Raw genomic sequence first — 24,201 nt, forward strand, 5'->3', positions numbered from 1 at the left:
AGAGGGCAGTCTCAACTTCCTTCTCAGACAAAAATAACCATACCATCAATGAATTAGACTTAAATAGAAATTCGACCAATTAGAACAATCCTTTACAAGAGTTGTTAGCCATTTAGAACACATTTAAAACACACATTTGGATTCATGGCAATTGTCATGTTTATACATTTGCTGTACAACAGTAATTAAGGCAATGTCATTTAAAGATTATTTACAACCAAAAGTGTCCCTAAAACTTCTCAATGAGCTTCTCGAAGAGTAAAATGAGCTTCTGTCTGTCCTCAGGAGCTGGTGGATCCCACTCGTTCTTCATGAGTCCTTTGTTCAGCGAGTTTCTCTGCCTTGACAGGGACGCTTTTTCTTTCTCCAGCGACGCCCACTCCTTCTCCAGCATGGCCCGGTCCCGCTCCAGGGATGCCCTGTCCCTGTCCAATGCAGCCCGGTCCTTCTCCAGCTGAGCTCTGTCCCGCAGCATCGCCGCCCTCTCCCTGTCCACCAGGCCGCGCTCTCTCTCCAGCACCGCCCTTTCTCGCTCCACCTCCGCACGCTCCCTTTCCAGGGCCACCTTCTCTCTCGCCAGTGCCCTCTGTTCTGTCCTCAGGCTGCGTCCGCCCTTCTCATGGCCGGTGCTGCTGTTGATGCTTTCTGTCGTCCCAGCGCGGCTTTGCCGTTTTGCCGGCCCCGGAGCGGACCCGTCTTGAGAATGCGTGACCACCGTCTCTGAAAGAAGCTCCAAGATGCCACTACCAACCTGTACCTGGCAAACTCTCTTGGTGGGCACAGGAGATTGAGCCGAGGCGCTATCGTCCTCCAAGGCCATGCGAGGAATGGGCGAGGGCATCTCCGTTTCCTCGCCCGCATCAACTTTATCCATGAGGCCGAACCAGCGCCAAGACGCGGCCGCCACCTTCACCCCTTCCACGTCCATGCCGAGCGGCGGATACTTCAGCTCCTGAAGACAAAGTTCAAATCAGCACACTCAGAAACATTCATATTAAAAGGTGCAAGTACCTTTCACACAGACCCTGTATCTCTTCTTCAGGTTGTCCCACTTTTTAGCCAGCCGTTCTGTCGACACCTTCCCTTCCAGTCCCAACTCCTTCAAGATTGCACTGAGAATAGAAATCAATTAATGAGTTAAGATTCAAGATTGGTTTATTATACACAGTATACCGTGTATTGAAATAATGTTTCACACAGACCCCCATAGTGCAATCATAAAAGAAAAATATATATGTATATACACACTAAACTAGACTAGACTAACTAAAACTAAAGCTTAAATACTGTACAGGTTTCTCTGCAATGAACAGGACGTAACTGGACAAGTGGATAAGTGGATATTTCAAACAGGACACACAAGACAAGTCAAACGTTTGCAAAATGTGCAGGAACGTGCAAAATTAGTTGAGATGTGTAATTAATCTAGTAGCGTAAACGTGCGTTTGTATTACTTGTATTTTACATCATTTTGCATGTTGGAGGCGTCCACCCACCTCCAGCCCGCTTTGGCCGCATTTCTCTTCCCCGTGAAGAGCGCTTCGTATGAGGCGCGCAGTTTAATTAATTTCGTGGTGTCGGACGCCGTCACTGGTTTCAGCAGAAACAAAACACTTGTTTATGCATATATTATATATAAATTTTTTTTCTCCCGTCGATTGTTTTAAATGTCATAACTCACACTTATATGAGACGTCCGAGCTGTTAGGCTGGCCCTCCATGATCCCTTCCGTGTGGAGTTCTAAATAAGGACACTCAAACCATGCGCACTTCGGCCCCGTCAACCTCGGGGTGAAAATGGCGGCGTGGCTCCCGTAGCGCCCTACCCTCCCACCGCGGAAGTGCGCTGCGACGCCGAGGGCACATGGAGGGGTCGGTGCAAGAAGAGAGACTCTGGTTGGTCCGTCCGAGACACGTGACGCAGTCCACCGACCAATAGAATTCGGGGAACCTGACAGCGTCGTAGCACCGTTAAAGCAAGCATGTTGAAATGTTGTGAAATGCTTATTTTACTTCGATAGAGAATATTTAAGGTTCCACAAATGATTTGACATACTATTAAACAGTAACATTACCCAACACCCCCAAAAAGGTTATTTTTTGCAATATTAAATTTAGTTGGGAGCAGTGAATATTTTTTTTGAAAATCCTCTTGTTTCTCTCCACAAGTACAAAGTAAATGTGTCCTTTCTGCAGATCTTTTACTGTCTTGCTGAGGAGAAACATTATTTTGCAAGACTGGAAAAAACCATCCCACATAACCAACAGGTAATAAAGACACGTTCTCCTTTATTCTGTGCAACTTTGAACGTGGTTCAAAACGACACCTTCTGTCTGTACAGACTTCATCTTTGTGTCCATGTTTACGCAACCCTAAAATGAAGGTAAGATGACAAGAAGGACCCACTTGTGTTGTCTGGTCCTAACACTGGTGGGGCTAATATGTGTGCATACGCCCTTAAAAGCTCTGATGATGTTTTCCTCTTAAATTATTAAGCTTCTGCTGAGGCTTTAAGCAACTGAGGAGAAGATTAGTGAGGTTGTTTCGTGTGTCTGTGTGCGTGCTTTATCCTGCACTGCACATCTGTATCTGATGATATGCGGATGATATTTGACAATTCATTATGTTAGGTGCTGCACCCGCCGACATGTACAACCCTCAATGAGAACACCAAAGCATCACTTGTTGTCCTGCTCGGCAATCCGGTTCCACTTTAAGTCATTGCTGGGAAACTGGGTTAATTGCTTCATGGAGCAATCTGCGTTTTTTGGTGACGCTTAAGAGACGGAAATTAAGTCATGTCACGTCTTATCTTGCAACACAGACACTGCTTTCAAAGAGCATCAGACACAATCAGAAAATATTGCAAACAAATGTCTTATTTACTTGATGTCTTAATTTGAAAAAGTATCATGGAACCAAATCATATGTAGAAATATGCATGAAAGCATGGCCCCATAATAAGTAAAATATAATACTGTCCAAAACTAAAGCATGAAATTATTATGAAGTAAAGTGGCCCAGGTCTAATTATACATCATAAAATGACCTAATTTCGTAATGGTTGCATTAGTTTCATGTTTACTGATTGGTTTTTGCAATCGTGAAATATGATTATAAGCCTGTCCACAAACATGTTGCATCGCAACTATATTGCATTACAGGATAACGCTGTTAGCTATAGGAGCACTTTTACGAGTTTCTCTTTGTCTGTGGCACCGTGTTAGCACTGCTGTGGTCCCACCCCCTGTAATCCTTTTCCGTGCCGCTGTCAGTGTGTGTGTCTAATCCCGCTGTCTCCATGTTGAATGTGTGCAGGGAGTCACTATGTGTCTCTGTAATCTCCCTGTGTCTGTGTGTCTGTGCACTGGTAATCCGGCTGTGTGTGTTTTTGTGGCCCATAATCCTCCTCTGACTGAGAGAACGTTTGTGCACGTGAATTTGTGTGGGGCGGGCGTGTTTGGCCAGGGGGGGTGCACGCATGTTGCGTGTCCAGTTAGTGCTTTTGCACTGCAGCACAGATAAACTACGTGGATCTGCACGGAAGAGCTTGCTGTAGCTCAATTTCGGCCTGTAATTTTAATGAAGAAAACACTATTTATTCTGTTTTGATGATCCGCTCACAGTGTCTGCGTTGATGATCTGCTATCTGGGCCCGGTGCAATGTTCCCGGGGACCGTGGAGAGGCCACGTCTCGCGGTGTGCACACTGGACTCTGTCTGCCGCCATCTGAGCTGTGGCCACAGTGCGACTGAGCGGATATGTGGCGCTATTTATAGTTAATCCTGTTTCAGCGAGGTCATGCTCTCTACTGTCCTCCCTGAGACAGAGCAGCAGAGTTAAGCACCCCTGTCCCATGCCACAGAGGAGGGGGGCAACACCCCGGATACACACACTGCTGACATGAAGGAGTACAACCAGCAACTTACCACAATACTGAATATTAACAGTATTTCATGTGTGTAATATATTGTTAATTATACAGTATTTTATGCCTGATATTTTGCCTGGATGTTGGACAAGTTGTCGGTTATGTAATTTTGCTGGTATGATGTCAGTATGACTGTATAAATATATTTAAAAAAATTGTACTAGCGCAGGTATAACCGGGGCAGTCTGTCATAAACACCCGCTCTGCATCTGCATCATCACGCCCCCCCTGGGACAAACAAGCGAATACACGCTCTCTCACACACACAGGGTCACACATACTCAGGCACCGACCTGTGTGTCATCAGGGTCATCTTCTGTGTTTGCCCCAAATTCATAACATTTGTCAGATACATTTAGAATTATTTCATGCATTTGACAAAAACGGATCTTGAGGTTGTGTGATAAGAAAAAAGAAACTACACACCACGTAGATACATCTTAAACAATACATAAGAATACATATAGAATACAGAAGATACTGATTCAACCAGGCATCAAACACTATATTTGAATTTAATTTATATATATATATATATATAGAGAGAGAGAGAGAGATAGATAGATAGATAGATAGCAAACATCAATATATATGATGTTTGCTATCTTCATGGCCTGTAAATTCACCTCCCAAGTAAACTGGTAAATTTTCCCTACTTCATAAGGTGTGCGTTCTTTAGAGGTAATATTCCGCTGCGGGGGACCTGCTTTATATGCTTAATAGGCTTTTGTGTGCTTCATTGCAAGGCTGTTTCTGCTGAATTTTAATTCAGGATGACAACAAAAAGAAAAAAAACAAACAACTGAAATAAATATATAAGTGAAAAGTGTCCCGAGGTGTTACTAGCATGCGGTAAGCACTTTGACATTTCCTTCAGGCTGAGCTGGATGCTTCCTGACACCAATGCCTGAGAGGGGTCGCGTGGCATTACTCAATGTTGACCAGCAAAGCCAGATCTCTCCTGTCCTGCCATTCCCTGTTGTACCCCCGCATCCGGGTGACCTCGGCTTCGGAAAGGTCAAAGGTGGGGTCACACCTCGAAGACGCGAGTTGAAGGTCTATACGACCACCTGTTCGCGGTGACCCACCTGTCCACCCAAAACTGTCCAATGGCAGCGCAGCCTGGCGCGGTGGGCGGGGCCGGAGGCGGAGCTGCGGTCGGAGGAGCGTGGAGGAGGCAGGGCAGAGACGAGTGGTCCCGGGCCGCGAGGTGAGGTGAGCATTTCTTTTTATTATAGCCATCGTCATCATCATCATCATCATCCATCCCAGTGACGTTTTTTTTGTTGCTGCTGTTATTATTATTATAGATTTTTTTCTCGTGACTTTTTATGTATTGCGAATTTAAATCGGCGCGCACGTCAGCATGGGGGGGAGATGCGCGGCTGAATGTAGTTTTTTTTTTACATTTATTTTTTACTTTATGTATGTCAATTGAGTTTCTTTGACGACTGCGATGGCGACATTAAAACAGGTGTGAATCGGTAAAGTGCGCTCGCTTCTTAAATTGAAAAGAAATAATTCGAATAAAATGTATCATCTCATCAAAACTTGTAATGTCCACCGAGAGAAAACCAGGACGATGTCAGTGCTGTAATCCACTGGAGGTGGGCGGAATATTTAGGCTGGAGCTCCTGATCTGATTCATTTTTTTTTGTATTTTGGGGGATGGGGGCTCTTGGCTAAAGAACATCTATTATATTTATCCTTTTAGTACACGCACATGCATCTTATATTCTTAATACAGACACATGCATCTTTTTATTATTAGTACACACACATGCATCTTATATTCTTAATACAGACACATGCATCTTTTTATTATTAGTACACACACGCATGTGTATCTTTTTATTAGTAGTACACGCACATGCATCTTCTTGTTATTAGTACACGTGCATCTTTTTGCTTCCTTTTTACTAATGTATTCCATGCACAAATGTGTAGGATAGGAATCAACGCACTTTAATTTCTTGTTCATTATATTTATTGAGTGCAATATAAACAACAGTAAACGTAACATCATCTACATTTATGTTATCTGTTGTACTCTTTAGATATTATTACTCCTAGATCTTTTCATGGAGGCAGTGAGTAATGAAACTTTTTTTGCTGCTTTTGTAGACTTGACCCGGTTATTTATTATTAAAGCAGGTCTCTCTGTGGTGTGGATTCAGTAGAATTAATGAAATCTTACAGGACCTCAGAAGCAGCTTTAAAATCAATACTTCAGTATAAGTATATAATGTATAAGTATATTAGGTTTACAAATGTTAAAAGCAACATGGGTGAGAATTAGATGCACTATAATATGTACATTAAAACATGTAGGATGAAATGACATAATTCTGACTTTGTTTATCTCAGAATCGTCTCAGTGTATCAGAAAAATCATTTAAAAGACATAATCATAAATCATTGAACTTCCTTCCATTGTTCAACATAAACTTCGATCCAATGATAGCAGCATATCTATAATATTATCACTGAACAAACTAACACAGCACGTTGCTATATTGAATATTTGTTGTATTTCAGGCCAATTTGTGGCACTTTGAAGTTAATCAGTAATTAATTAATTCATCTGAATTTATGCAGCGTTCTATGGCATTTTTCAACATTTTATGGTTGTAATACTATCTGCATGTACACGAATAAGAGGATAATATACATAGTATGTTTGTTGGGGGACATCTTTGTGTTGCTTTTGTGTTACAAACAATTGTCCAAATGTCAAATTTCTTTTGGCTGCTATTTTGAGGAAGATGCTCTGTGAACTCTGCACTAATTCCATCATCATCATCATCGTATCTGATCATACGTTGGCAGTTCCAGAATGTCTTGACAAACATGAGTATTTATTCAGGATATAAAGTCCATAGATGTGGACTTAAGTCAAGTTACAAAAAAAACCTATGAGAAGAACTGAATGGAGTTGAGAATGTGTGTGTGTGTGTGTGTGTTTCCTTCCCCCCAGCGTCAGCAGTGGCTCTGGATCCCTTCACTGCTACAGATTGTCTAATTAGATTAAGCGAGAAGCTTTCCTGAGATAGGCTAATCATTTAGTGAGCCTTTTCCTCTAATGAAGCCCGCATCGGTGCGGGGACCGAGCTGAAGGTCAAATCACTTTCCAAACAGAAGTGTTGTGCTTCTTCTCCCCCAACTTTGGAAGGCGGGATTCGGGTGAGGACCAGGGTGGAGATGCTTTACGACCGGTGATCCTCCCTTCTCTTCAGTCTCCGGCAGGACAGACGTGGCGTGAGTACGGTGCGAATTGTGGTCCTTTATGTTGAGACGGAGAGATCCGAGTCTTAAACAAGTCTTATTGTTGATCGGATGTCATTAGTGAGGCCCGGGTGAAGATGTGCGTAGCTGATGATATGTTGGCGGGTGGTTATGCTTCTCCGGCAGGGTCTGTTCATGTTAGCACGCTGCAGAGAGATTTAATGTACCTGCAGCAAGAACGCCGAACAATTTCCTGGTGCAAGGATGTTAATATGTAGTATAAAGAGAAAGTAATTTTTTTGACATTTTCAGAAACATTAGTGAAACATTGAGATCATATGAAAGATGAACAGATTTCATTGTTCCTGGACGATGCACCTGGCCGGGGCACATGGTCATGTCCTTAACGTTTGTCCTCAGCTCCACGCCACCTTCTCTGTCCGTCTACATATTTCAACATGTTCAGCTCAGGGTTCGTGCGTCTGGGTGCCGGTGCGGTGGATTTATTTAAGGTTAAATTTTCCACTTTGATTGAGACCTGTGAGACAGGCACACATTGTGTGCCTTAAGCTGATGTCCCACATGTCACTTTTACGTAACAGAACTAATTTTAGCCTTTCACGTCTTAAACGGACTTGGCAGATAGTCCCCGTTGTAGACCCAGCGTCAGAGCTGCTTGTCACTTCGTGTACTCACCGGTGAGCGTGAGTGGTATCCTCGGTTTTTTTAACAAACAGACAAAATTCCAACTTTGTTGATCGATTATGGATATAATGTGGGTTATTACGTTTATTTCACTTTAAAGGAACCTTTACCTTAAATGAATCAAGTAAATCGCTAAAAAGCACAATAAATGCTTTTGATATTTTATAAAAAAAGCGTGACGAACACACTCAGCCTCTCTCAGCACTGATGCCTGTAAAAATAAAGAAAGAGCAAGTGGAGGTAGAGAAAATATACAAGGCCATATGGGCCATAATTCACCTGCATTTCACACACGTTTTTATGAAAAACGCTGTCGATGCGTTGAATGCTGTTTCTAACGCCGCAGGTGGAAGCAGGCAGCCAGCAGTGCACGTGCTCAACATGACCACGCCATACGTGGGCTTTTTTTTTTTTTTTACACTTGCAAAAACGTACCACGTGACACGCCTGGTCCACAGCGTGGTCTGTTTTAGCAGACGCCTGGTCTGACCCGCCCACTTCTCTTCCCACGAACCCGCACGCCGCTTCCCCCCCCCCACACACACTGTTTCACCAAGGGTGGCGGGTTAAAAGCAGAGGACACGTTTCGTTGTGTCGCCGTGTGCTGCGCTGCAGCGTTTCACAGTGACAGTCACTTCACGTCTTACCTCTGCATCCCTGCCGCATCAACACCATCTGAGCCGCGGTTTTCTGCAGCAGGCAACATGGCCTCAAAGAAAAGAGCCAGGAGCATGTGGACACGCTCAAATTTTTCATTTTGGGGTTGAGGTTTAAAGTGTCTGAACAAAGGCAGTGAGAGAGAGTAAGTGTGTGTGTGTGTGTGTGTGTATATATATATATATATATATATATTGTGGCAGCTCAGGTGCCACTTTATTTAAAAGTCCATACATGTGTGTGTTGTGTGTGTGTTTTTTGTGTTAGTCCATTTTTATTTTATTATTGTTCTGTGCACTTTTTAAAGATTTTAGTTCTGTTTTTGAATAAAGGCTTGGAAATTAATGCTTTTCTTGTTTTTTTTTAACCCCCTGATTCACGATTAATCAAAAAATAACCGACAGATTAATCGATTATTAAAACAATTGCTAGTAGCAGTCCTAGAATACTGCTGGCCTGGATTTTAGCTACATGGTGGTGCACATTGGTCAGTCGGAAAAAAAGATTTAAACTATTAATGCATATTATTGTAATATTATTGTATTGTATTTTAATACGCTCCTTCTTTGTAGATGTAGCTGTGTGCAGGCCGAGGCCACAGGTCTTCAGTCAACATCCTGAGCCAGCATGGCAGAATGTTCGCTCAGAAGGCTCGCAGGGAAATGACTGACCGTGTGTCCAGTTTTGGCCCTCCGGAGTCCAGCTGTGCATGCCCCTGAGGAGTTACAGAGGTTTATGGGAAATTTGGGATTTTGCCACTGAGGATTTTGCTTGCCTTAGGGGAAGCCTCTTTTCCACCATCGTGCGGTTCACCGCAGGGAAGCCATGGCCAGAAACTCATTCCGGGCATCGAAGCGCAGCAAGGCGGAGGCAAATCACGATGCCGACTTTGGCTGCACGCTCAAAGATCTGCGCTCGCTCATGGAACTCAGAGGTCCAGAGGGATTACAGAAGATCCAGGAGAGCTACGGAGGACTCCATGGACTCTGCGCCAGATTAAAAACCTCACCCATAGATGGTATGTACCTGTTTTTTTTTTTTCTGTCATTATGGTTGGTTCCCAGAATGTGAAAGCTGCAGTGTCTCATCTTGTGGGTTAATTCTGTTCATCCCATTACATTGCATTGCGTCATATTGTCCCCGGTCATCATGCAATGTCCAGTGCTGCCTCCCAAAACTGGTACCACACAAAGACAGCAATATGGCCAATGACAATTTGGTCTAAACATTCTCGAAATGTAGGAATAGCAGTCCTTTAGGAATAGTTTGTTTTATTCTCATTCTTTAAATGTGTAATTTTTGGATACACTGTATAAAATGTCAGTGAGGAGAAAAAACAACTCCATTCAATACATTACATGGATAATGGATTCATGTGGGGTAGCCTGTGATTGGCAGCATAGCCCTCTGACCTGGTTTCGGAGATTACGATGGCAAACAAAAGGCTATACGTGCCACTACATTAAATCCACCTGCCTTATATTGTGTACATGCCCACATGCACTGTTGACCTGCCAACGCGTGGTCTCCACTAGAGCTGTGAAGGTGTACTGTGGTGTCTGGTACCAGAATCCTTAAAGTTGAAGGGTCTTTCATGGACTTCGCAGCTCACGGCACACCTGATGCTCGACCTGCTCGGCATCTCGGGAACATGGAGGCCATCTGAGAAGCTTCAGATTACGGGAGCTACGGGAGCTCTGTTCTTCACCACCCATTCACTTTGGCCAGCCTTGGGCACCCCTGACCTCATGCTGTTTCACCGCTCGTCCTTCATGGAACCAGTTTTGGTTGGTGCCCCACAAGGCCTGCTGCCTGTCTATTTTACGTGCCTTGAATATTCGCTGCCTTCCATCAGCAGAATTTATTTTTCAATAATTTGTACAAAACTGCTGATAAATGGCACTTTAATGAATAACTGTGTAATGAAAATTAGGTGATTAAAGTAAAGTGAAGTGATTGTCACATGTGATACACAGCAGCACAGCACATGGTGCACACAGTCAAATTTGTCCTCTGCATTTATCCCATCACCCTGAGTGAGCAGTGGGCGGCCATGACAGGCGCCCGGGGAGCAGTGTGTGGGGACGGTGCTTTGCTCAGTGGCACCTTGGCGGATCGGGATTCAAACCGGCAACCTTCTGATTACGGGGCCGCTTCCTTAACCGCTAGGCCACCACTGCCCCAAATGGCAAAAAGGAAACCGCTTGTCTCGCCTGATCACTTGTTTATTGTAATTTTGCATGTCTTCACGTCATTCTGACAGTTGTAGCTGCCTCCCCAACCGAGATTTCCACTTCCTCTGTGCCAGCAGTAACTCGCGGGGGTGACAGGTGGGAGCCGATCGATTTACCCGGCGTAATCCCACTCACCTTAAACCACAGAGCAGAGCACTTCATTACTTTGTTTGCCTCTAATCTCCCTCGGTAGTGTGCTGCCACGGCACTGCTTTTGCTCCCGTTGAACCGAGTCGACTGAATTTGAGGGCCTTTGAGGGTCTGGGGAGGCTTTAACGTCATCGCCAGCAAACCGGCCGAGCGCAAGTGCATCAAAAGGGTCAGTGTTGCTGTCATTGCCCATCTGATCTAGGGGGTGGAATTGAGGCTTAGTGCAAAGCAAGGAGCATCATTACTTAGAGGGATTTAGGGGAATAAGCATGCTAGCCTAACAGAACAGGTCATGGGAGCCTGTTCACTGGGAGTCATAACGCACTGTCAGACGCACGAAGAGACGAAGAGGGCTGGGAAATTTCACGACACGATCATGTCAGAACACTTGAGCAAAAATACATTGCAGTAAACACCATGGTAATATTCAAAATAGTGCATTGATTATTCTGATTACACTACGTATATGTGTCTTTTGGGACAATTACCAAGAAACTGGTTTATTTTACATGATGATCCAGCTGTTCCTATGCACCATTATTTGGTGCCTTTGGCAGCAGCTGGTCATGTAACCATAAAACAGGGTGGAATGATATTTAAGGAGATGAATGAGGGTGATGATACCGTAAAATAATCTTACCCCCAGGAGTCCTCTCTGCCAATCAAAATGCCAGGTCAGAACTAACAACGTAAAGATACTTACTCTCTCCATTATTATATTATAATAAAGTGAAGTGATTGTGATACACACCAGCACAGCACACGGTGCACACAGTGAAATGTGTCCTCTGCATTTAACCCATCACCCTGAGTGAGCAGTGGGCAGCCATGACGGTGCTTTGCTCAGTGGCACCTCAGTGGTACCTTGGCAGATCGGGATTTGAACCAGCAACCTTCTGATTACGGGGCCACTTCCTTAACCACTAGGCCACCACTGCCCCAATATATAATATATATAATAGTTTTAGCTCAACAATCTGACAATGCATGTCATGTTTTGATGTTTCTGCAGTTTCCTTTCATATTATATGATACGGGCAGAGTACTGCATCTCACCCAGAGTACAGACAGAGTACAGACATAGGCACTCAGCTTTACCTTTTGATGAATAGTCAGGACAATGTGAAAGTCACCCAGCAGATGATGATACTGGACCATACATTACATTTACAGCATTTACCTTATGCAGAGCGACTTACAGTCAGTAGTTACAGGGACAGTCTCCTCCTGGAGACACTCAGGGTTAAGTACCTTGCTCAGGGACACGATGGTAGTGAGTGGGGTTTGAACCTGGGTCTTCTGGTTTATAGGTGAGTGTGTTACCCACTAGGCTACTACCACCCTATTATGCACTCTGCATGCAGTATGACACAACATTATGATTGTTTGTTTGAGCAGGACTCTTCAAATCATGTATGGCCACCTCTGCAACTGGTGCTCACTTTTTGTAATTTAAGTAGCGTTAGAATGTGACAGGTTTTGAGATTTGTTTGATGAGAATTACAACCTGTTTTTTGCTGGAGTTTTTTTCTGATGATGGTCATTTACGTCGGACATCACAGTTATACTCCTTCTTTGATAAGTTGTATGATTACTTTTTTATAATGATTTTTATTGCCAGGTAAGGACTAATAATGTTATTTGCTTTTCCGGTTCAGGTTTGTCATAATGTGTTTGTTGTGGAGCATATTCTGCAGCCCTGATAAAATAAGCACTTTTATTCCCAGCATGACATTCTGGCAACTGATCTGTATAGATCTCTTTGAGCATAATAAACCTCTTAGGATCATTTTTCATATGGTATAAAACCTTTACATGCAAAAATGCTAGTGTTTTACTCGCAAGCAATGGCTAATGATTCCATTCTTCTCTGGCAGGGTTAACTGGAAACCTGGAGGACATCAATAATAGGAAAGAAGAGTTTGGGAAGAACTTTATACCTCCAAAAAAGCCAAAAACCTTTCTTCAGTTAGTATGGGAAGCCTTGCAAGATGTGACGCTAATTATCTTAGAAGTAGCAGCCATAATATCACTAGGCCTTTCTTTCTACCGACCCCCGGATGCAGAAAGAGAACGTAAGCATGTTCATATTTAATGCTGTGAATGGCATCACTGTTTTAATCTGTGATCGGTGTACATTAATGCTGTGCTAATTGCTAATTGCACGGCTTAAAAGAGCGACTTGAATTTGTGCACATTGCAGAATGTGAAAGCTTGTATATATTACAAATAAATGTCCCGGGCTGCAGACTGCGGAAGGGCGGCCGGCGGGGTGGAGGACGAAGGGGAGGCGGAGGCAGGCTGGATCGAGGGGGCCGCCATCCTCCTGTCTGTCATCTGCGTGGTGCTCGTGACGGCCTTCAACGACTGGAGCAAGGAGAAGCAGTTCCGCGGCCTGCAAAGCCGCATCGAGCAGGAGCAAAAGTTCACCGTGGTGCGCGGGGGTCAGGTCGTCCAGATCCACGTGGCCGAGCTGGTGGTTGGCGACATTGCACAAGTCAAATATGGTAATAATGGAGCTGTTGAAGTGCATTTTTGTTTACTTGCAAACGACTTCTGCCATTAAAAATGCTTCTGCTCCTCCAGGTGACCTCCTTCCAGCCGATGGCGTGTTAATCCAAGGAAATGATCTGAAAATCGACGAGAGTTCTCTGACTGGAGAATCGGACCATGTTAAGAAGACTCTGGACAAAGACCCGATCTTGCTCTCAGGTTTGGGCTTCAGGTTGCTTCTTTTTCACTGAAAGATTATTGTGGGCATTTGTCATCGGGTCATATGCAAGTGTTAATAAAGCCTGTGTGACTTGCTGGGCGGCAGACCCAAGGGGTCCAGTCCTGACAGGGCGTGAAGAGCACTGGGCTAAAGCTCTCGATTTCTCTGTCTGTCGTTCCCCTCAGTTTCATTCAGTAAATGAAATTGTTCCAGAAAATCAGTTCAACAGTCTGCATCAATAACAGTTGTCATGTCAAGTCAGTTCTACTTATAATTCATTAATATGTGTGAAAACGTATTACTGTTACTGTTATTCAGGCACGCACGTCATGGAGGGCTCAGGGAAAATGCTGGTGACGGCGGTCGGGGTGAACTCGCAAACTGGCATCATTTTCACTCTGCTCGGAGCTGGTGATGACAACGATGAGGAAGAGGACGACGATGTTAAAGAGGAGAGAGAGAGGAAGAAGAGAGAAAAGGAAGAAAAAAAGAAAGAAAAAGAAAGGAAAAGGAAGGAAAAGAAAAGTGAGTTATTGTTACGTTGTACATGCAACCCAGACCAACAGAGTAGTAATCTGAAGGTGTCCTAACTTTCACTCTAGAGCGTATATCTGTTTAGCTTCAGCCTAACATTACAAAGACTGACTGTAGCTCTGAGGAGACCTGACTGGATTCTTTTCATTTTCACAGACAAGAAGAGTGAGGGAAGCGAGAAAAACAAAAAAGGTAAGTAAGATGCACTCGTGCAACACTGCTTAGGATTATCAAGTCGGCAAAAGGCCCGTTACTGTTTACAACTGAGCTCTTACAGTTCCAGTTATGCCTATATATTATGATTAAAATGAAAAATACACTTAAACAACACAATGTAACTCCAAGTCAGTCACACAAATCAAACTGTCCAATTAGGAAGCAACACTGATTGACAATCAATGTCACATGTTGCTGTGCAAACGGTATAGACAACAGGTGGAAATTATTGGCAGTTGGCAAGACATCCCCAATAAAGGCGTGGTCCTGCAGGTGGTGACTACAGACCACTTCTCAGTTCCTGTGCTTTCTGGCTGATGTTTTGGTTACTTTTGAATGCTGGCGGTGTTTTCGCATGAGACGGAGTTAACAACCCCACACAAGTGGCTCAGGTAGTGCAGCTCATCCAGGATGGCACATCAATGCGAGCTGTGGCAAGAAGGAGGAGCTACAGAGAGACATGCCAGTACATGTAGGATGTCGTACGAGGGCAACAACCAATGCTACCTCTGCCTTTGTGCATGCTTGGCATTTGCCAGAGAACACCAAGATTGGCAAAATCACCACTGGTGCCCTGTGCTTTTGACAGATGAAAGCAGGTTCACACTGAGCACACGTGACAGGCTGGAGACGCCGTGGAGAACGTTCTACCGCCTGCCACATCCTCCAGCATGAGCGGTTTGACCATGGGTCAGTAATGGTGTGTGGTGGCATTTCATTGGGGGGCCGCACAGATACCAAGATGAGATACCTCAGACCCCTTGTGAGACCATATGCTGTTATGGTTGGTCCTGGGTTCCTCCTAATGTGCTAGACCTCATGTGGCTGGAGTGTCAGCAGTTGCTGCAAGACGAAGGCATTGATGTTATGAACTGGCCCGTCCGTTCCCCAGAGCTGAATCCAATTGAGCACATCTGGGACATCATGTATCGCTCCAGACCGTCCAGGAGTTGGTGGATGCTTTAGTCCAGGTCTGGGAAGAGATCCCTCAGGAGACCATCCGCCACCTCATCAGGAGCATGCCCAGGCATTGTAGGGAGGTCATACAGGCAGGTGGAGGCCACACACACCACTGAGCCTCATTCTGACTTGATTTAAGGACATCACATCAATGTTGGATCAGCCTGTAGTGTGTTTTTCCACTTTAATTTTGAGTGTGACCCCCAAATTCAGACCTCCATTGGTTGATAAATTTGATTTTGTTGTCAACACATTCAACTATGTAAAAACTAAGCATTTAATAAGAATATTGTCTTTCATTCAGATCTTATTTTTGTGTTCCCTTTATTTTTTTGAGCAGTGTACAAAACAAAATTTTATATCTATATAGAAAAAACATTAGTGGGGCTGGACAGTGGTGGGATTATTAGCATCATGGTCTCATACATCTAAGGTTGGCTTTGTGTGTGCAGAGTTTGCATGCTCAAAAGGCATGTACAGTAGGTGGATTGGGGACTCTGAATTGTCTGTAGGTGTGAGTGTGAGTAAATGGTATGTGTGTGTGTATGTGTTCTGGGATGGCCTCCAGCAGACGTGACCCTGAGTTTTCGATAGTGGTTATGTATAGTGAGTGAGTGGGAAATATTAGCATGTTTTTGTCACTGTTAGGGTTAAATATCTATTCTATGAAACTAATATGAAGTATAACTACCAAATATTATACAGTAGCAGACATGATATAACGCTGACTGTACATCAATTCGCTGACATGACAACAAAGTCAGAAACTGTCCTATGTTTTCTGCCATATGGTGCCAAGTCTTGAGTTGGTGCGGTCTCTCAGTGGCCATATGGTGGTGTGTGTTCCTCTGGAACAGTTGGCAGGTGCTCTTCATTCTGTTCACAGAGATTATCTACAAGGAGCTTAAAGCTCCTGAGCATGACTGCTTGTTCCATTTTTTTGTTCTTTCACTTTCCAACCATGTCATTCGCTGCTTTGCTTTTGGAATGCAGACGAAACACAAATGCAGACACAAAGGTGAACACAAATGCACACAGACACACTTCTTGTTCTTCCTGCCAGGAGTCTTGGTAACAGGGAGGTCCAGGGTGTGGTTTATTGCTCTTTTACGTTTTCACCATTCAAAGATAACCCACTGATAAGGATTAGAGATTACACCTAATCACGGTAGCTGTCTTCAAGTGAAACATGCTCCCATGTTAAATTATTTTTTTAGATATTTAAATTGTTTTTGTGTAAACTCACTCACACTCACACAAGTAGTGAAATATTCCATTGACCTGAAAGGTACCAGGTTTAGGCACTGTTAGGCAATCCAGGTGTAGGATTGGTCAGAACCTGTAGTGGGCAGTATCATCATGTATTAACATTCTTAAGTCATTACGAATGCAGATAAGAGACATTAGGTGGTTATGGCTACATATTTTTTAATCCCCAGGCAAGGATGGGTCTGGTGTGGAGATGCAACCCCTTAACAGCGAAAACGGAGTTGAGGTGGAGGAGAAAAAGAAGCCTAATTTACCAAAGAAAGAAAAGTCTGTACTTCAGGGGAAGCTCACCAAACTGGCTGTTCAAATAGGCAAAGCAGGTCAGTCTGCCTGAGGTTGGCTAATGGAAGATTGGATTCTTGATGACCAGTGATTCGATTTCTGATTCACACTTGCATGTGTGCTGTCTCTAGGCCTGTTGATGTCAGCCGTAACAGTCCTAATCCTTGTGGTGCTCTTCCTGGTGGACACCTTCTGGATCCAGGGCCTGCCTTGGATCAAAGAATGCACCCCCGTCTATATCCAGTTCTTTGTGAAGTTCTTCATCATTGGCGTGACCGTGCTTGTGGTGGCAGTGCCTGAAGGTCTTCCTCTTGCGGTCACAATCTCTTTGGCTTACTCTGTTAAGGTAGGTATTACGTGAGCATTTTAAAGTATAATCTGGTTACATACTACTGCGTGATTTAATTAAAAATGGTAAATCCTCACATATTCATTACACATTGATATGCCACAAGGGAAGGAGGAGGCACAAGCTCAGGACATCGCGACAAAGTGAGGGTTTAAATTTAAACAAAAGATCATGGCTCGTTGGCCAAAACAGAAAAGGCAAATGAAACATAGAGCAGATGTGGAGTAAACTCTAACACACACAGAATCACACTGGCCAATGACCGGCCCAACGCTGAGGGCAGGCACAATTTAAATATGTTTCCTATTTACGAACAATTGTAACCAATTGGGGGTCATTTGGAAACTATACAGTGAGTTGGTGCCACCTGGTGAGCCAGAGGCACTATTGTTTTATGTTGTTTTATGTTGATGATTATGGCTGATAGGTCTGAAATCCATTTTTTTTAAATAGTTTTTTTTACAAATAAATATATACATTCACAATGTTACAATTATATTTATATAATGTAAGTAAAAGACAGTGAGAAGAGGCCATTTGGCCCATCAAGATCACATGAATGGAGGTTGAAGTAATAATTTAAAGTTGGCAAAATTGTATACTGTTTATATATGATTAAATAGAGCGTATTTACACTGACCCCTTGGGCAAACTATTCCATACTCATATCAGACAACGTGATATATTGGAATATTTTTGTCTTAGGTTAATTTCTGTACTTTTACATGCATCTCTTTCCAGAAAATGATGAAGGACAATAACTTAGTGAGACATCTTGACGCCTGTGAAACCATGGGCAACGCCACTGCCATCTGCTCGGATAAAACCGGAACCTTGACCATGAACCGGATGACAGTGGTGCAGGTCCATATTGGTGACCGACACTACAGACACGTCCCAGAGCCGGATTTCATCCCTGCCAACATAATGGATTTGCTTATTACAGGCATTGCCATAAACAGCGCATACACAACCAAAATCATGGTGTGTTTGTTTGTCAGGACATATAATTGTCAATAATTATCAAAAGTCTGCATTGAGCTATATGGTTTTTTTTTGTTCGTTTGCTTCTTTGTTGTCAGCCTCCCGAGAGGGAAGGCGCTCTGCCACGTCAAGTGGGGAACAAGACCGAATGTGCCTTGCTGGGATTTGTTCTGGACTTGCGGCGTGACTACCAGTCAATACGCAACGTCCACCCTGAAGAAAAGCTTTACAAAGTCTACACCTTCAACTCTGTCCGGAAGTCCATGAGCACGGTCATCAGGAACTATGATGGAGGATTCCGCATGTACAGCAAAGGAGCTTCAGAAATCCTCCTGAAGAAGTAAGAGGCTACTACAATCATTTCGGTAACACTTCCATCTGAAATCTTCTTTAGATCCTCACACAAAATCTTCACATTGCATGCTCAGTGTTATGTTGACATTCAGGTTTTGCTAACCTGTCCCTTTAACACATTGATTAAGAATTGGTCCATTTGGAAGCTGTTATTCCGCCATGAATCTTCTTCAAAGGAATAAAGTGGTTTTGCATCCTTATTTCAGGTGTTGCAAAATTCTGGGAGCCACCGGTGAACCCAGAATCTTCCGGCCCAAAGACCGTGCAGACATGGTGAAGGACGTGATTGAGCCCATGGCCTGTGAGGGCCTTAGAACCATCTGCGTGGCCTACCGGGACTTCCCTGCCTCTGAGGGAGAACCCGACTGGGACATTGAGGCTGATATACTTAGCAGCCTTACCTGTGTGTGTGTGGTGGGCATTGAAGACCCTGTGAGGCCAGAGGTAAAGGAACCTCTCCCACATCATTAATGTATTTATTTAAGATGTCTTTGACCTTGCAATAGCCTTAGTGCATAGAGAACCTGCTAATAAAATACAGGACTTATTTTCAGTCATGCTATGTTCGAGAATAAACAGCTGTCATGGATCTGATTTCGTGTGACGTCTGGTCTAGGTCCCTGATGCCATTAAAAGATGTCAGCGGGCGGGCATCACGGTACGCATGGTTACCGGCGACAACATTAACACGGCAAGGGCCATCGCCTCCAAGTGTGGCATCCTGCATACCGGCGATGACTTCCTGTGCCTGGAGGGCAAAGAATTCAACAGGCGCATACGCAATGAAGTTGGCGAGGTTGGTGTGCGCACACCGAGGTTCGTTTCATTCTTGATGTACGGATGCCGGAGTAATGGCCTGCCTGCCGTTTCAGATTGAGCAAGATCGGCTCGACAAAATCTGGCCCAAACTCAGAGTACTAGCGAGGTCCTCTCCAACTGACAAGCACACGCTGGTTAAAGGTAATTTAGCAATTCCGTCCTTGCGTCCGAGTATTCGGCTCCGATATAATATATCGGATTTCCTCACAGGTATAATCGACAGCACGGTGGTCGAACAAAGGCAAGTGGTGGCAGTAACTGGAGATGGAACTAACGACGGGCCTGCGTTGAAGAAAGCTGATGTTGGATTCGCAATGGTTCGTATTCATCCAGAGCCCCTTCCGCCTCTTTACGACGTGTAGCATTTGTTGGTGCTGGATCCGTCAAAGTAAAAGTACACTTGGTGGCATCTATCAATAGCCATGTAATATTAGGCAACAAAAATGTCAGGCAACAATAACAAGGTCTGTGACTAATTGAGATTGACATTTCTTGTCTTGGACTCAGGGTAAGACACCAGTTGTCCCGATCTCATTCATGACTCAAGGGCAGTAAGGCATCTTGATTTGACTTCTCTTCTTCAGGGCATCGCCGGCACAGACGTAGCTAAGGAGGCCTCTGACATCATCCTGACAGATGACAATTTCACCAGCATTGTCAAAGCGGTGATGTGGGGAAGGAACGTCTACGACAGCATCTCCAAATTCCTCCAGTTCCAGCTGACCGTCAACGTGGTGGCAGTGATTGTGGCCTTCACTGGAGCTTGCATCACTCAGGTGAATCTGAGGGTCTTCATTGAAACTAGTGACCTGAACAATTGTCCCAGGGTCACACAGACCTTAAATTCACACTTCATTACATTCCATTTATCCGACTCTCTTATCTATAGTGTCTTGCTCAGGGGCACAATGGCAGTAAAATGTGACTTTGATCCTGTTATTTTATGGGTCAGCTGCTTAAAAGTCAATATGAACAGACCTAAACCTCTAGTTTATATATATAACCATACTTGTCCAGCATGTATATTAGTGGTACATGGATTTAATCAAATGTGAACAGTTTTCATACCCAGCACAATAGAATAATAATTAGTAACGAATGTGTCTTACCCTTTGCAAAAACAGTGCAAAGGGTAAGACACGTTCTAACGTTTGCATCAGGCTTTTCCACTCTATTGTGATTCATGCTGATTCATTGACTGATATTTTGAGCTGTAACTCTGTAAATGTTCTTCTTCGTTGCAGGACTCTCCGCTGAAAGCGGTGCAGATGCTGTGGGTGAACCTGATTATGGACACATTCGCCTCGCTGGCTCTGGCCACGGAGCCGCCGACGGAGTCCCTCCTGCTCAGGAAGCCCTATGGCCGCAACAAGCCCCTCATTTCACGCACCATGATGAAGAACATCCTCGGCCACGCAGTCTACCAGCTCACCATTATCTTCGTCCTGCTTTTTGCTGGTGAGAAGAGAGAGAAATGTGAAATGTAAATGGTTCTGTCAGGTAGAACATTATAACTAACAGAGGTTTATGAATTACCAGTTATTGAGCCATGGAACTGTTGGAGTGTGCATGGGTAATAAACGAAAGAAAATGTGCAAATCTTCTACAGGTGAACAGATCTTTGACATCGACAATGGCAGAAATTCCCCTCTACATGCGCCGCCCTCTGAGCACTACACCATAGTCTTCAACACATTTGTGATGATGCAGCTTTTCAACGAGATCAACGCCCGCAAAATCCACGGCGAACGCAACGTCTTCGATGGCATTTTCAACAACCTGATCTTCTGTTCCATCGTCTTTGGCACATTCATCATACAGGTACTCACAGATTACAGATTACAGATTACAGGGTGGTAGTAGCCTAGTGGGTAACACACTCGCCTATGAACCAGAAGACCCGGGTTCGAATCCCACTTACTACCATTGTGTCCCTGAGCAAGACACTTAACCCTGAGTGTCTCCAGGGAGACTGTCCCTGTAACTACTGATTGTAAATCGCTCTGGATAAGGGCGTCTGATAAATGATGTAAATGTAAATGAATTGCTGCGCTGTAGGCTTTTGTCTCATAAAGTGCATTCATTCTGTTGTTTTAGATTGTGATTGTGCAGTTTGGTGGGAAACCCTTCAGCTGCGTGGGCCTCACTATTGACCAGTGGCTCTGGTGTGTCTTCATGGGCATGGGCTGCCTTCTGTGGGGACAGGTGAGCCAGTGAAGTACTTTTTCCGGTCTTTTCTAAGGAGCGTAGGGGATCTCGAACACCTCTGTGTTGTCTGATGATGTGAATAACAACTTGCTTCATGTGTTCGGCTCCTCCCACAGCTGGTCACCACCATTCCTACGAGCCGGTTGAAGTTCCTGATGACCGCCGGCCACGGAACGCAGAAGGAGGAGATCCCTGAGGAGGAGCTGGAGGAGCTAGATGAGTTGGATGAGATTGACCATGCTGAGATGGAGCTGCGTCATGGGCAGGTGCTGTGGTGTCGAGGCCTGAACAGGATCCAGACACAGGTACAGCATTAACTGTTGACATTGTAGTGTATTTGTTGGCAAGGCATTTTAACTATATTTTAATATGTATATTTACATAGATAATTTTGCATTCTGCACATAAACCACTTCAGAGAATACATACAATATTGTGAGATAATTTGGTTTGGTTAGAGAGTAAAAAACATTTTCAACCATATCCGCATATATGGATCTGACTAACTGTACTTGCTTGTGTTCCACCAACCAATTTTAAGAAGGAATATAGTTGTGCATGTAACAAAAAAATCTGATTGTTTTTCCATCTGCTTTCTTCAGATCCGCGTGATCAATGCATTCCGTGATTCAGTGTCTCCTTATGAGGGACTTGAGACTCCAGAATCCCGCAGCTCCATTCACAACTTCATGAGCTATCCAGAGTTCCACATTGAGGATCCCGAGCCCCAGATTCCGCTCATCGATGAGGAAGATGAGATAATTCCCATCAAACGCAACTCCACCCCTCCCCTGACCCAGCTCCCCACCTCACCCAACCAGAACAATAACGCCACAGAGCGGCTGTCTCACTTCCCCAGGGAGGCGGCAAAGACTATCATCCCTCAGGTACCTGGCAGCCCCCTACACAGCCTGGAGACGTCACTGTGAGCCAGCAGAACCTGAAGAGCCCCGTCCCTGAATGCTGTTCATGAGAAATAGGATGCCTGTGCTCCTATATCTGAACAGGGGTATTAAACAGGACGTATAGCCTAAAACCTTAGATGTTTGTGCAACACTTATACCGCTCAATCTGGCAAACAGCAAAGTTTGGCGTGGAAAAAATCACTTTCCAAAGGTTTTAGGGGCCTTCTGTAGTACCTGGTGATTTTGTACATATGTTAAGTGCAAACTTGATTGCAACAGCTTACTGTGGTTTTTAAACATAGTGGATTTTTTTTTCATGTGTTAAGCACTCAGTCTTGTGGTTTTGCACCGTGTGACTTTTTGTTGATGTGTTGATGAGATACATATTTTTTTATAAGCCATTAATCACAGGTATAGCTTTTTTTTGCTCCAGAAGAAAAGTGAATATAAATGAAAATTGCTTTGAAAAGACGTGATTTCGAGCTGATCATCTGCTGAAATGCTACCTGTGACCAAGGTGTTTTCCCCTTCAACACAGAATGATTAAACCTATAACATAAACCTATAACTTAGACTGATCAATTTCAAAGTGAGTAGATATGTTTTTGGTGGTGAGTGTATGTATTTAGATGCCAGTGAATCCATCTGTACTGCGCTATGAAGCTGTAAATTTGGTTGGATTGTATTGTCATATTGTGTTGAAACATACATTTGATAATGCACGGGTAATATCACCAAAATTCAATTCCAAAATAACATAAATAGATACAGAAAGAATCTGCCATTAAATAATATACTAATAATGCTTTAACTTAGTTAAAGTTCAACTGATCGTCAAATCAGCAGCTCATCATAATAAAGAAGGTGTGTGTAATGGAATGGCTGCCATAGAAATAGAAAGGCAGTTTTGTGAAGTCATGTATTATTTTTTTATATGTGCAGAATTATCTGGAAAAAAATGATTTACCTATTGCTGTTCTCGAAGTTTGCATTGTCATATTTTAAGTAATATATTTTGCTGCTGACCAGCTATAAATTCCATTTTGATATCTGTCGGTAGACTAACATGGCTGGGTGTCAATGACAGGTAGTATTTCAGAATGAGAAATGTGAATATGATACATGACACATTCATATATTGCATTCCTGATTTCTCTTTAACATTTGACAGTGTGAGATATTATTACTTTGTATTGTTCCTGTAAATAAAATATATTTGGACAAATCAAAATATGTCTAACAATGTGATGTGCACAAGCATTCTGAGAAATGCTGTGTTTTTTTTTATAAAAGCAGTCTTAATTTTTAGCTACTTTCCCCAAATCACAGCAGATCTGTCCATTTTAACTGAATTATTATAGTGCTTTTGTGCAAGTGCACTGCGAAAACTACTGAAATGAGTTCTTTTATTTAGAAAAGGCTCTCAAAGTCAATTATGTTACAGAAATAGAGGAGGCTGTTCATAATGGGAAGGACTCAACTGTTTAGTTCTGTGTCTCTGTAGTTCTGTTCCAGGGTAATGTACATTCATCCACCTGTCAACGGATACTTTTTTATCTTAATATTTGGCAATAATAAAGTACTCAATGTATGTTCACCTTGAGCATTTTGTGATTCTTTGCGTACATCTCTTGCTTTTTTGCAATTAATCCTGAGGGCAAATAAGAACCCTTGCTCTTTAATTATAATTCCGCCTTCACATCCC

At 43.6% G+C, this 24,201-nt stretch overlaps 2 protein-coding genes across 8 annotated transcripts; one reads left to right on the forward strand and one right to left on the reverse strand.

The window, feature by feature from the left end:
* Nucleotides 1-141: 141 nt before the first annotated feature.
* On the reverse strand, nucleotides 142-1,864 carry LOC114767306 (uncharacterized). The gene is made up of 4 exons (XM_028958947.1): nucleotides 1,682-1,864; nucleotides 1,497-1,590; nucleotides 1,025-1,112; nucleotides 142-952 (listed from the first exon to the last, which is right to left on the reverse strand). The coding sequence occupies exons 1-4, from the start codon at nucleotides 1,719-1,721 to the stop codon at nucleotides 230-232; spliced, it is 945 nt and encodes a 314-aa protein (XP_028814780.1). The 5' UTR covers nucleotides 1,722-1,864; the 3' UTR covers nucleotides 142-229.
* A 3,257-nt stretch (nucleotides 1,865-5,121) lies between these two features.
* atp2b1b (ATPase plasma membrane Ca2+ transporting 1b) lies at nucleotides 5,122-24,093 on the forward strand. Of its 7 annotated transcripts, none has more exons than XM_028957956.1 (22): nucleotides 5,122-5,147; nucleotides 7,105-7,190; nucleotides 9,092-9,537; nucleotides 12,781-12,978; nucleotides 13,153-13,410; nucleotides 13,490-13,615; nucleotides 13,935-14,141; nucleotides 14,307-14,342; nucleotides 16,766-16,915; nucleotides 17,009-17,223; nucleotides 17,968-18,210; nucleotides 18,309-18,550; nucleotides 18,771-19,008; nucleotides 19,181-19,360; nucleotides 19,437-19,524; nucleotides 19,594-19,700; nucleotides 19,968-20,159; nucleotides 20,628-20,841; nucleotides 20,993-21,204; nucleotides 21,481-21,588; nucleotides 21,708-21,896; nucleotides 22,194-22,520. In XM_028957956.1, the coding sequence occupies exons 3-22, from the start codon at nucleotides 9,345-9,347 to the stop codon at nucleotides 22,518-22,520; spliced, it is 3,723 nt and encodes a 1,240-aa protein (XP_028813789.1). In that variant the 5' UTR covers nucleotides 5,122-5,147; nucleotides 7,105-7,190; nucleotides 9,092-9,344. The 7 variants fall into 7 exon arrangements, with proteins under 7 accessions (XP_028813789.1, XP_028813792.1, XP_028813790.1 ...); XM_028957957.1 differs by having other exon boundaries at nucleotides 5,126-5,142; XM_028957959.1 differs by lacking the exon at nucleotides 7,105-7,190 and having other exon boundaries at nucleotides 5,125-5,147.
* The last annotated feature ends 108 nt before the right edge of the window (nucleotides 24,094-24,201 follow it).

Source organism: Denticeps clupeoides, chromosome 17 (assembly GCF_900700375.1).
Source record: "Denticeps clupeoides chromosome 17, fDenClu1.1, whole genome shotgun sequence".
Lineage (NCBI taxonomy): Eukaryota > Metazoa > Chordata > Actinopteri > Clupeiformes > Denticipitidae > Denticeps > Denticeps clupeoides.

What these genes read in the sequence shown, in the direction of transcription:
- LOC114767306 (XM_028958947.1), bottom strand. Translation starts at nt 1,721, where the DNA reads ATGGAGGGCCAGCCTAACAGCTCGGACGTCTCATATAAGT. An exon ending in CTCGGACGTCTCATATAAGT is followed by an intron (nt 1,591 to 1,681) that starts GTGAGTTATGAC and finishes TGCTGAAACCAG; the next exon opens with TGACGGCGTCCGACACCACG. An exon ending in GCGGCCAAAGCGGGCTGGAG is followed by an intron (nt 1,113 to 1,496) that starts GTGGGTGGACGC and finishes TTCTATTCTCAG; the next exon opens with TGCAATCTTGAAGGAGTTGG.
- atp2b1b (XM_028957956.1), top strand. Translation starts at nt 9,345, where the DNA reads ATGGCCAGAAACTCATTCCGGGCATCGAAGCGCAGCAAGGCGGAGGCA. An exon ending in CCCGGATGCAGAAAGAGAAC is followed by an intron (nt 12,979 to 13,152) that starts GTAAGCATGTTC and finishes CCCGGGCTGCAG; the next exon opens with ACTGCGGAAGGGCGGCCGGC. An exon ending in TACGCAATGAAGTTGGCGAG is followed by an intron (nt 19,361 to 19,436) that starts GTTGGTGTGCGC and finishes CTGCCGTTTCAG; the next exon opens with ATTGAGCAAGATCGGCTCGA.